This window comes from Rhodofomes roseus (assembly GCF_022264815.1).
Source record: "Rhodofomes roseus strain CIRM-BRFM 1785 chromosome Unknown C8Q71scaffold_4, whole genome shotgun sequence".
Classification (NCBI taxonomy): Eukaryota; Fungi; Basidiomycota; class Agaricomycetes; order Polyporales; family Fomitopsidaceae; genus Rhodofomes; species Rhodofomes roseus.
Window position 1 is genome coordinate 1539115 of NW_025952960.1, and position 11851 is coordinate 1550965.

An 11851-nucleotide genomic window follows, 5' to 3' on the forward strand; every position below is an offset into this window, starting at 1 on the left:
GGCTAGGCCCTGGCATACCTGCCCCCCGTACCCTATCCTCCCCTACCCCCTGCCCCCCAATCTCAAGTCGGAAGGAACCGAGTAAGGGAGTTTCGGCTTGAGATTCCCGTGAAAAAGGAGTTGCAGTGAGGATAGCGGAGATAAGTTGAGGGTGGGTGGGCTGGGACAAGACGAGGGTACCACAACTAGTGCCCCCCAGGGTTCAGATGAGGTGTGGAGCGAGGCGCGCACGGGCTCGAGCCTGCCAGATTTCGCGCCGTAGGGCAGCTTCCTTGTCTGCAATGGCCGCTGACTCGGGAGAGTCCTCCGTGACGAGGCGCGAACGCGCGCGGACCTGCCGAACCCTGCGCACGAGTTCCGCATCTAACCCAGCTAAGTCTGGCTCCTCCTCGCGGGACGGAGGGACGGGCGCGAGTGTGTCGGGCAGATGGCGAAAGCATGGCGTAGACACCGGCACCAGTCTGCAAGATGAGGCAGACGAGGGGAGGCTACCGGGCGAGCGGGGATCTCGCACAACCCGGCAGCCATCCCGTAAGTCATCCGAGCTTGACGTCTTGCGTGCAGTCGAGAGACTGGGGCGAGAGGCGGCAGCCAGGCGCGCAGAGTCGGGGGAGGCGCGAGCTTCGGAGGACACGACGGAGGGAGGGGCGTGCCTGCCGAGCGTGCTGTCTGCATTCGGGTGCGGGTCTTGACACATTGGTGGACCATCGTGTTTGCGCGGCACAGGTGCGGGTACGCCAGACGAAGGCGAAGGCATGCCAGCGCGAGGACTGCGCCCCGGCTGAATCGCGTTGGCAGGCGGGGCGCGCGCGCGATGTGCCGGAGGAGCGGGCGACGGCGGAGGGTGGCGGGTGCGTTCGACGTGCCCGCACGAGTCGTGCGAGGGAGGGCGGTGCGCGGGACGTGCGCGGGGAGGAGGCGGAGAGAGGAGTCGCGAAGGCCGATGGACGGACGTACCCATAGCGGTGCTCCCCTCCCGCTCACCCGTCGGTCTGCCGTCTCTCCCTGTTGTGGATGCGCGTGCGGGCCCCCCAGACGAGCGTGTCGAAGCAGCTTGCATGGCAGGTGCGTGCTCCGTCGAGTACCCTGAGTCGCGTGCACTCGCGGCTTGCACAGCGGCGAGAGTTTCGCTCTCGAGGTGTGCGCGTATGACAGCTCGCGCTTGCGAGCGCGGCGAGAGTGCGCGGGCGTGCGGTTCCCCGTCTCCTGAGGCGGCCGAGTAACCGGGAGGGGCACGGTATCGCACACCCTCGGGGTCGGCTTGACGCGTAGGCGGGCCGTCGCGCTTGCGGGACGAAGGCGCCAGGCCGTTAGACGGGGATGGGACGGCAACCGGGCGGCGCGAGCGCAGATGCGCGTCGGACGAAGACGGGGAGACCGGCCGGCGGGGGATGCGCTCAGCGGGCGCGAGCGTATCGCCTTGGCGCGACGGGGGAAGCGAGTCGGCAGGCGGGGCGCGCTCGCGGTGCGCCGGAGGAGCGGGCGACGGCGGAGGGCGGCGGGCGCGTTCGACGAGAACGTGTGGGTCGTGCGAGAGCGGACGCGCAGGACGGACGCGTGGAGAGAAAGGAGGGGGAGAGGGCCCAGAGGGCGCATAGGTACGAGTACTCACCGCAGCTGCGCCGTCCCGTACTCCCGCCGTGTCAGCTCCTCTCCTCGTCGGGGATGCACGAGCGGGCCCTCCAGTCGAACGCGGCGGGGCTGCTTGCGCGGCGGGCTGTCGCGCTGTCGAGTATATTGCTTGGTGAGCCCGCCAAGCCGCTTTGGCGGCTTGCGCCTCGCGCTCGTGGTGTGCGCGTACGACGGCGCGCCCGTGCGAGCGAGGCGAGAGGGCGCGGGCGGATGGTTCCTCGTCCTGGGCCTCGCGCGTGTGGTGCGCGCGCGTTGGGGCTTGCTCGTACCAGCGGTGTGGCGAGACCGCGCGTGTTGTCAGTGCGTCGTGTCGCGCGTGGAAGTGGGTCGTCCCGTTGCGCGTCGCGCTGTGGCGGGCGGGTCGACGGTCTTCGCGCTGGGAGCGCGCGCCGGCGCGGTCGTCTTCGCGTTGGGTGCGCGCGCACGTTCGGGCTTGCTCGCGCGGGTGCGGCGAGACCGCGCGTGTCGACGGCGTGCCGCGTTGCGCGTGGTCGTGGGCCGTCTCGTTGCGCGTCGCGCTGCGGGGCGGTCGGACGTCTTCGCGTTGGGTGTGCGCGCACGCGCGCGCGTCTTCGCTCGCGGCAGCCCCAGCGATACGAGGGGGGCGGTATCGCTCACCCTCGTTGCTGTCTTGACGGCTGCATGCCGGGGCAGGTTGACGCGTCGCGGGTCGGCCGGGGTGCGAGAGTGGTGGAGGTCGAGAGAGGAGGTCGCCGCCAGCGTTGAGCGCCGAGGGCCGCGCGTTCGACGCGCTCGGGCGCTCGTGCGATCGCGCGGTTCCCACGGGCCTCCGAACGGGCACAGAGGGCTCGGCGGGTGCTGGCGAGTCGCAGGGAGTGGCGGAGCGGGGTGGCGGGTAGCCTCGAGGCGCGCTCGTCGAGGAGGAGGTGCTGGCACCGTGTGCGCGCCCGCTGTACGACGAGGACGCGCGCTCGAGTTGCCGGATTGGTGACATGGCGTCCCAGTAGGACCGTGGTAGCCACGTCATGGAAGGCATTAGGTTAGAACCAATATAGAACAGCTAGAATAAAACTTAGAAGCAATAGAAATATACGAGGGAGTTCACAGGGCAGTGGACCGGTCCCCTGAGTGTCCACCAATGTTAGAGTTCGTGGGCCTGGAACCCTAGACTCGGGGGCCGGGCTGCCTGTGAACTCGACGCTTGGTGGTCGCGGCGCGACCGGGAAGGTGTCGTAGTGTCGTCGTGAGGTCGTGAGCGAGGCGAGGAGCTCCCGCTGGCGTCGTAGCAGAGCGAGGAGCGCTGCTGTCGTCGTAGCAGGGTGAGGAGCCGCGCCTAGAGGTGAGTCCTAGAACTGGCGAGGAGCCAGGTCGAGGGGGAGTCCTAGGCGAGGCGAGGAGCTCAAGCCGAGAGGGGATGCTGAACGTACTCGGACGGCGCGGTGTCGCACACGGACGAGGTGGTGGTTCAGCAGTAAGAATGGATTACTTCCCAATATGGAAGTCAAGTGGCTAGGTACAACGAGATAAGATGAGATGTACACTATCAGTTCATAATCTAATCTAATCAGTGAGCATAGTGATGCCCACCCATAACACCCTGTGCCTTCTGATCGCGCTGCAGCCACTCGTAGTAGACTGAGGGATTCTCTGTGTCCAGAGTAGGCTGGGGCCAGGTCGAATTGACAATGATCCAGACCTCCTGCGCCATGAGGAAGGCCGACATGGATTCAGCCCAGGCGCGGTAGTTGGAGCCATCGAGGATGGGGACAGCGGTGAAGAGGGTGTTGGAGGCCATTGGTAGAGGGTTTGAAGTGATAAACTCGGTAAATGGGGAATACTGCAACAATGTCGTCAGCCCTCTACTCAATGACAAGTGCAGCCTTAGAGGCGCAACCACCGCTATGGTGCATGTGCTGGGGGTAGCAGCAACAGAGTTGCGCTAAGACCTGCAGCGATGTACGCGCATAGTCCCCCCCTGGCTTCAAGCCACTAAGGCGAAGCCACAGGTAAGCTGGTGCGCACACTGAGACGCAGCCAGTGAGGCGCAGTACTCAGGCAGTGACCAGGGCTCATAACCTGTTGAGCAGGCAGCTCCACGCAGTGGTGCGCCCTCACAACTTACCTGCAAGGTTGCTGATGCTTGATGCACACGCAAGTACTTCGACTGAAGGTACTGGGGATTGAGCTACGCTACTGGGGTCCTTATATACATGAGGAGACCGCTTATCTAAGCTACTGTATAGTACGTTCCCACGACATACAAGGTAAGTGGCGTAGCCATGTGATAACACACAGATGACATCATAGATGACATCACGGACCCGGAGCTTCCCATAGAACCGGTCCGGCCTGTGATTGAACCCGGCAGCCCGGTAGGCGCCTTCCTAGTTCAACAGGTTCCTGGATCAGCGAGAGCCCCAGTTTCTAGGAGACGCAGCCACATGGACCCCGATTACCAAGCACTCTAGGTTCGCACCCCAAACTCAAGGACTGACTCATGCTGTACAAATGGCTGACTCACACGGTGCAAAGACTGACTCATGCTGTCCAATGGCTGACTCATGCTGGTTGACGGATGACTCACACTGTGTTATGACTGACTCATGCTGTGAAACAGATGACTCATGCTGTGAAATGGATGACTCATGCGGTGAAATGGATGACTCAAGCTGTGCAGATGGATGACTCAGGCTATGTATCCTTGGATGACTCAGGCTGTGTATTGGACGACTAAGGGTTTGTCAGCTCATGTAATTAGTATTACATCAGCCTGTTCCCCATATATATAAGGACTCATGGCGCAGGGAGCAGGCAAGCAAGTACATAGGAGAGCAATACCCCGGCAACTCGTGCCCCCTTATTGCCCACCTCACTGAGTAGTTCGCAAGCTGCTCCCTAGCCAAGCAATTTAGTATCGGTAGCCCAAAGTCAACGTGTGACTGTAAGCTTCTGCTAAGTGCTACACTAGTGCTCTTGTTTGGGTAAGCTGTGATCCATAACCAGCAACTTCATTCTCGTCTAGCCACGCTCGTCTCTCAAGTCCACAATCAGCCTCACGTCAAGTATACTCACCACGCTCGCCTATTGTCCCAAGATCATTTGAGCAGTCAACCTGCTTGTAGTAAGTACTAACTGTGCCTACTGATCTATCTTTGCAGAACACTATAGTATCTCTTGTGTGTTTCCCCTCCACAACAAACAACTGTGATAGCCCAGTATTACTGCCATACCCGGTGAACCGCAGCAGAAACCATTTCTGACCTGACACCGCAAAGCAATCTAGTACTAGTTGCAGTGACAGACCGTCACAGAAGATACCGAGATGCCCAAAACTGCAATAGCACTCCATATGTACTGTGGAAAGCATCCGAGTGTTCGATCAGCGCCGTAACACGAACCTTCAATATCCAATTCGGATGTGAATCCAATCTTGAATATAATGATCCTCCGCAAATGTGTACTCACGTATATGCCCACCGCCACTCATGGTCAGGTACGCCAACACCCATGTGCCCATATAGAGTTTACGACCTGTGAACAAGTACAAAATATCCAAGACATGCTGGCAGTGGTACTATCTCTCGACAATGGATGGTTCCCTACTACACAATGTCTCAGGAGGAGCGGCTGCCGGCGGTGTTCACACTAAGTAAACCGACATATGTATAGTGCCGCTGTGCGCACGCGTTCCAAGCTACATAGCCTCGGTCAAGCCGAGGTGCTCTGACAGAGTTATTCTTGTATGTGGCACGGATCATGATGCCTCTAGGTTTTCTTACATCCCGTGATGTGCAATCACTTGACAACATTTGTAGCTAGCCGCCCGTGTATCAACTTTGTTACATGTCTGTGACAGCGGCCCAACTCGTATGTGGGCAAGTACAATCAATCACTCGGAGGGACGTCAAGCTTCGCGGATTGGGTGATGAGGATCAAAAGCAATTGAATGAATTCTGACTCTATAATATACATATACACAAAACCTGTATGTATATAGTATACTATATTATATTGTATATATACTGTATATATACAGTTTATATAGTATGATCTCCAGCTACAATAGTCATTTGGTTTCCCTACTTAATCCTCAAACCATCATAAACCAGAGTACATGCTAGTGGTCAAGATGATGAAGAATGTTTGTACAGCCTTGATATGGGTATCTATACTGTACTAAATACTGTGTAGCATAATCCTAATACTAGTGAATGATGATGTACTTGCTGATTTTGGCTAAAGTCACATGAGATGTCACAAAGGTTTATATGTGGCTTCACTTCTCTTGTAGATGTTCAATCACATAGTAGCATCACTTAGTAACATGATGCTCCAGTAGCTGTCTAGATTCAATCACACCAATAACACTCAGGCCTAATCCTTGCCTATGAGTAAGCTTAGACATGCCAGTCTCATACTTTTTTACATGTGCTGTTCTGCATGCTTACACCCACACCAGTTTGATTCCAAGATACTCAACCTACCGGCTGATGCAATGCCATGAGAATCGCTCATGTATCATGCATATGTCATGACTTTTTTTTCCAGAAAGACAAATGTCATCACATCTAGTACCTCTGTAGTCAATTAAGAAAGTTTATGTTATATGACCAGCTCTGCCATGTACTCCATGATGTATTGAGGATCCCCTTTGCACAAAGTCCAGATATTTATGACCCAAATCTCACTGTCTCTGATCCATAGAATCAGTGTCTAGCTCTGAAAAAGCATCTATGACATTGAGAACCTAAGTCTAATGACTGTTAAAAAGCAACATTGGACACTGTCCTGTTGACCTTAGGCAAATTTGAATTGTAGGTCAATTGTGATAGCATTCACAATGGTCATAGGTGTTTTTATGAGCATGAACAACAGCCTAATAACTTAACAGAAGCCTACATGAGCCCTCAGCTTATCAGCTGGAGGCCATTGTAGTTCACTCAATAGGATTCCACTCCCTAGTATGCTGTAAGCACATGTTTGAAGACAAAAGGAATACAATGCTATCCATGCTCTCCACAATGACACCAAATCATTGCAATAATGAGTCCCTGTACTCAATAGTAGGCTAATTTCTACCAATATTGAAGCTCCTTCATTACTATACTTGAAACCATATATACTGTATATATACTATATATATACAAGATACACAGACCCTGTATGTATATGTATAAAGTATAGGGTAAAACCCGTATATATATGGTATGTGTATTATATTGTTGGAGCCTTAATTCTGAGGCCACTGCTAGTGGATGATGGATCATAGAGCTACTACAATGCAGTAGTATTATAATCCGACTTCACTCGAGATTCCTCCAAGTCATCGCCCATGTCTTGATGAATAACGGTTATAACGTCGACTGTTACTGGACGCATGGCGAACGCCATTTCTGAATGCACAGTACCACCGCGTACAGCCTGGGAGCTCGAGCCAGAGGGTGAACTTGAAATGAGTGAAGCTCCCCGCGCTGCCCAGCCTAACCCGACACGAACATTGATGAGCATGAATGCTATACCAGTCACTGGGCAGAGCGTGTCGATGGTGAAGAATTGTACGTTGCTTTTCGCCCTATATGTGATGAGGAAGAAGATCGCATACGACCTGCAAAAATATTGGCTTGATACAGGGAGGAGAAGTAGTAATCATGACCACGTACGCGTATAAAGTGGCGCTCTCCACCATTGTGCTGAGGATATCCTGAAGTAGAATGTCAGTCAAGCATTGGTTGAATTGTATAGTGCATACCATGAGATACGAGCCACCGAAGGGAGTTATCGCCTTACGTGCCAGCCAGACACGATAAGCAATCCCACCTAAATGTCGAAGCCTTAGCTAGATTCGCGATGACAGTATATAGAGCATTTACAAGTGCTATATATGTTCGTCCTACACAACAAGAGTTAGACTTCCAGTTCCGTCGCAGCATCTGATGAGTAACTCGCGCAAATGTCAAACCGTAGCTTGCGTCGACCCATTGCACCACGGTCTGAGCGAAAATACTGCCTCGAATAAGTGTCTGTTCGTAAACAGCGACTGGTCCGGCGACTGCAATACCGCATCAGAATGACCACCTGCGAGGTTTACACATGAGACTTACCGCAGAATCCTAGCAGAGCGCACATCGGTAATATAGCGACCACGTAGTTGTAACCCCAGACAACCCATAAACGGTATATCTGCGACACGATGTGAACTCCGTATATCCGTCCTGTGTAAGTAGATGAATTGCACACACCAGCATAGAATCACAGAGGATAAGCGTGGCGATGAGGAAAGAGGATTGGGCAGCTTCGCTTGACAGCCAGATGGTACTATAGTATTCCAGTGGGGTCGCACTACCGTTGCAATTGACAAACGCATCAAAGAGCCGGGCGATTGTCGTGATCCAGTGCTAGTAACGTGTTTATGTCAGGGCATTTGATAGTCATACGCTACTAGTAGCACATACCCCGGTTATCGTGAGCGAAATGAGAGCCGAACCTACGGAAATTGGGTCCAGTAGCCAACATCGACGGCCTCGAGGTCGTCTGGCCGAGGCAGACCGGGATACATTGAAATATACGGAAGCCGAAGCGAGGACGAGGAATATTCCATAGAGGACACTTTCCAGGGCTACTGTCGCCAAGTTGACGGTGACAAGGGCAACTTCGACCATACCTGAGGGAGTAGAAAGGGCTTCGTTATACGCCACATACCGAGAGAGCGGGATATTTGTGCTGCGTATTGGACGCCTATCGAGCCGCGACGTAAGGTTCAGTGCGATGTGACTCACTGCCATGCTATTGGCGATGCATAGCTCCTGGCAGGTGATAGAGTTCTACGGGACTGGATTTAGCAGCGACCCATCGGAATCTCTTCTCAAGGCCTCACCTTGGATGACATCTATCTAACGGTTGGCAACACATTGTGGGTCGTCAGATGATATGATGGAGTGAACATCGTGATGAATTTCAGATTCGAAGTTCGCCCATCCCTGCGGCGATAACTTCCGTCCCGGTACCTCTATCCCATCACACAATCGTCGTTTTTATTGAGCCGAATTCGCACAAATTCACACTTGGTACGCACTGGCAACCGGTAATTCTAAGTACCACGTAGCGAATGGGCCGTGCCGTGCTCATCCGAGTCAACTATATACTAGTACATATGCTCTCAGCGCCGTAATCTAATGTCAGGGCAGCTGTTCGGAAAGCCTTCGGAGGCCACCCTCATTCCACGCCCCGATGTCCATGCGGCAACATTTCAAGTTCAGGCTCATACATATGACCCGCTGGCGGTCATCGAAACGTAGTAAGTTCGTATCACGACAGGAGTGACTGTTCGTTCATTACAATTTTCTCAGGCTGACAGCTGCTCCGTATGACTGGATGCCATTAAAGCGCGCTGCACTAACGGTGTTCGTCGGAGCAGTTGAACTGGACTACTCTCGTGAGTGCCCGGCGGTGGCGTCTGGTGGTACCTACATGAGTCCGTTTCTGTCAGTAAGCGGGATCGCGGCTTGGCGCCCAAGCGGTGCCGCCCCGGCGGTAGATGCCTTACTAGTAGTGAGCCTTCCTCTGGCAGCTTCCGATGCAACCCGCGACATAATCCTGCTTTAGACATATTAGTTCTCGGTCGACAACTTAGGACAGTCTCGGAGTTCTTTGTTGGGAGTTTCTTCGATCTGACATTCTGCCGCTGGCAGCAGTGACGAAGCCTAAGACCGGTATCAAACTTGCAGCGCCGCATATCACACCCGTCTACCCCCAAGTCACATCTCGCCGAATCTCGTATCAATGATACATCGAAGGCCCATCATATCCGCTCCCCGTTCAACAATGGCACTTGTACATCATCGCATCGGTGACCCAGGTATGGAATACTACTCCGTGCGACAGCCTGAGGTTGACGCCTCATATCATCATGCATCGGGGAACGAAGTCCACGAGCACTTGATCTTGCCTTGCTTCCAATCCGCATGGCTTCCAACGCATAGCACTGGTTCCCTCGCGCCATGGGAACTATCATGCAAGCCGGACAGAGGTCCCGAGTACTACGAGACTGGATCCCAAAGAAATAGCAGAGGCAGGGGCACTAAGAAGTATACACAGGGAACGTGAAGTCACACAGGGACCTTATTTCAACACCCCGTCCTCGACGGCATTCGCGAGCGATCAGAAGCCGTTCTCAGTGATGAGTCTCGCGTCCCTATCGCCGGAGTCAGTGTTGCCGAATACGTTGAATAGTATCCATTGATTGTCGAGCTGAAATATTTGATTACAAACAGGTTGGCATTTCTGCGGAACTCCCAAGTGGGAGTTGGAGCAAGACAAACCTTGACTATAAGTCCTTAGGTGATTTCCTTTCGTATGGTGCAGAGGCCTACGAGAAAATACCCGTTGACCGTTTCAATGTACACACGTGAGACTCTAGGCTTTCCTGCCTCGTATGATACTCATAGTTTAATGACAGATTCATTTGTTCTGCTGTTGGCCAAGTAGTGACCGATACCGGTGCATTCTTGAAAAACATCGACGTCTTCGACCCTACCGAGTTCGGTATCACGAGCAAGGATGGCCGACTTATGAATGTCGGCACTCGAAAGCTCCTGGAGAGTACCTTCTTAGCATTGCTCGAATCGGGCATCAACTATAGAGGACGCAACGTGGGTTGCTATATGTCGGCTGTTGCCCATGACATGTTCTCGGTGTCTGGCCATGTGGGTGACGACGGCATTTTGTACGATGTCACGCTGGGATAACTATGTTAGGATGACACGGAAGCCCGCGGGGCATTCTCCGGCGGTCCTTCTATGGTAGCGAACCGTGTTTCTTATCACCTCGACCTCCGAGGCCCGACGGTTCCGCTCGACACGGCGTGCAGCTCGACGCTCTATGCGACTCATCTGGCCGTACAAGCATCGCGGCATGGCGAATGTGAAGCGGCTGTTGTTGGAGGCTGCCAGGTCGATCACAGGTGCGCGTGCATGCGACCTTTACGTAGCGTGAATGAACCGACACCCGTTATAGGTTCACGGAATGGCTGATGTACTCACAGGGAGGCATTCTGTCTCCCGATGGAAAGTGCAAGCCGTTCGATGCCTCCGCTGACGGGTAACGTGTCTCGTCGACTTATTGTATGAGCTAGTTCTCACATATGCACCCACAGTTTTGGGCGCGGCGAAGCGGTCGTCTCGATCGTGCTGAAGCCTCTGGATGCGGCGCTACGCGATCACGACAAGATATATGCTACAGTGAGACTATCTTGCTTCGAGATCGCCGGCGCTGCCCTTCTCACACGGCGGGAGTAGATCCTCGGAACCGGCGTCAACTCTTCTGGTTCGTTGGCACCGGTCAATGCGCCCGTGGCCTCTGCGCAGCAGGACGCTATGTTGCGTGCCTTCGCGCAAGCGCGGCGATCGCCGCAGGACGTGGATTTCATCGAGCTGCATGCGACCGGTGTGTCTGGCGACCAGTGTTTACTGTCCGATTAACGTCGTTAACGTCATCGCGCAGGCACGGCTTCGGGGGATCCGACAGAAGCAAACTGGGTAGGGGCGCGGTTCGGAAGAGACACAGAGCTCCTGGTTGGGAGCGTCAAAGGAAACATCGGGTAAGGACAATTCTCCATCGAGACCGCACATCCCGTGTTGACGCTGTTCGCAGCCACACCGAGATTACCGCATTCCTGGCGTCGCTCTGCAAGGTGTGCCATATCATTGAGCGGGGCGTCATCCTGCCTACGGTGAACCTCTCCGTTCCGAATCCGGCCATCCGATGGGAGGAATACAAGATGCGCGTCCCTGTCGCCCCGGAGAAGCTGATCGTGCGCTCTCCCTCTGGTCGTGCCCTCATCGCAATGTCAAGCTCGGGAATTGGTGGTCAGACAAGAATATCCGGAGCCTGCGGAGGTTGAATGAATTGGATACTCTGCCCACGGGAGACTACTGTAAATGAGAGGATGTGAGCAATTGGAAGCTACGTGTTCAGTACTTCAGTGCCATCAAGTTCGCAAATGCAATATGAATCAGAGGGATATCGCTCGTGAACCCAAGCCTCCCGACGGAGCGCACCCATGCTACCGTGCTGCGCGTCGACCCACGTCTCGTTGACGAGAGCCCAAGTGCCGGCGCGTATTTGCTGGTTGCTCGCGCATGAGGTCGCCCACCGTCCTGGCACGTACGCTCGTCGCTCGTCTTCCAGAGGCGTGTTGTGTAATCGCCACAGTTGCGGTTCATGCGCCAATACCGATTAATAACGATGTAGTGTCTACCAT

At 54.6% G+C, this 11851-nt stretch overlaps 2 protein-coding genes across 2 annotated transcripts; one reads left to right on the plus strand and one right to left on the minus strand.

Annotated features, from left to right (window-relative positions):
- Window positions 1–6867: 6867 nt before the first annotated feature.
- On the minus strand, window positions 6868–8252 carry C8Q71DRAFT_701799 (uncharacterized protein; the record flags this gene model as incomplete). The annotated part of the gene is made up of 5 exons (XM_047920209.1): window positions 6868–7198; window positions 7411–7642; window positions 7695–7773; window positions 7833–7988; window positions 8046–8252. The coding sequence occupies 5 exons, from the start codon at window positions 8250–8252 to the stop codon at window positions 6868–6870; spliced, it is 1005 nt and encodes a 334-aa protein (XP_047782460.1).
- Window positions 8253–9987: 1735 nt separating this feature from the next.
- On the plus strand, window positions 9988–11524 carry C8Q71DRAFT_890385 (thiolase-like protein; the record flags this gene model as incomplete). Its single annotated transcript, XM_047928644.1, has 8 exons — window positions 9988–9997; window positions 10078–10295; window positions 10347–10552; window positions 10606–10689; window positions 10745–10829; window positions 10887–11034; window positions 11092–11188; window positions 11242–11524. 8 exons carry the CDS (start codon window positions 9988–9990, stop codon window positions 11489–11491), a joined length of 1098 nt encoding a protein of 365 aa, XP_047782461.1. The 3' UTR covers window positions 11492–11524.
- Window positions 11525–11851: the final 327 nt, after the last annotated feature.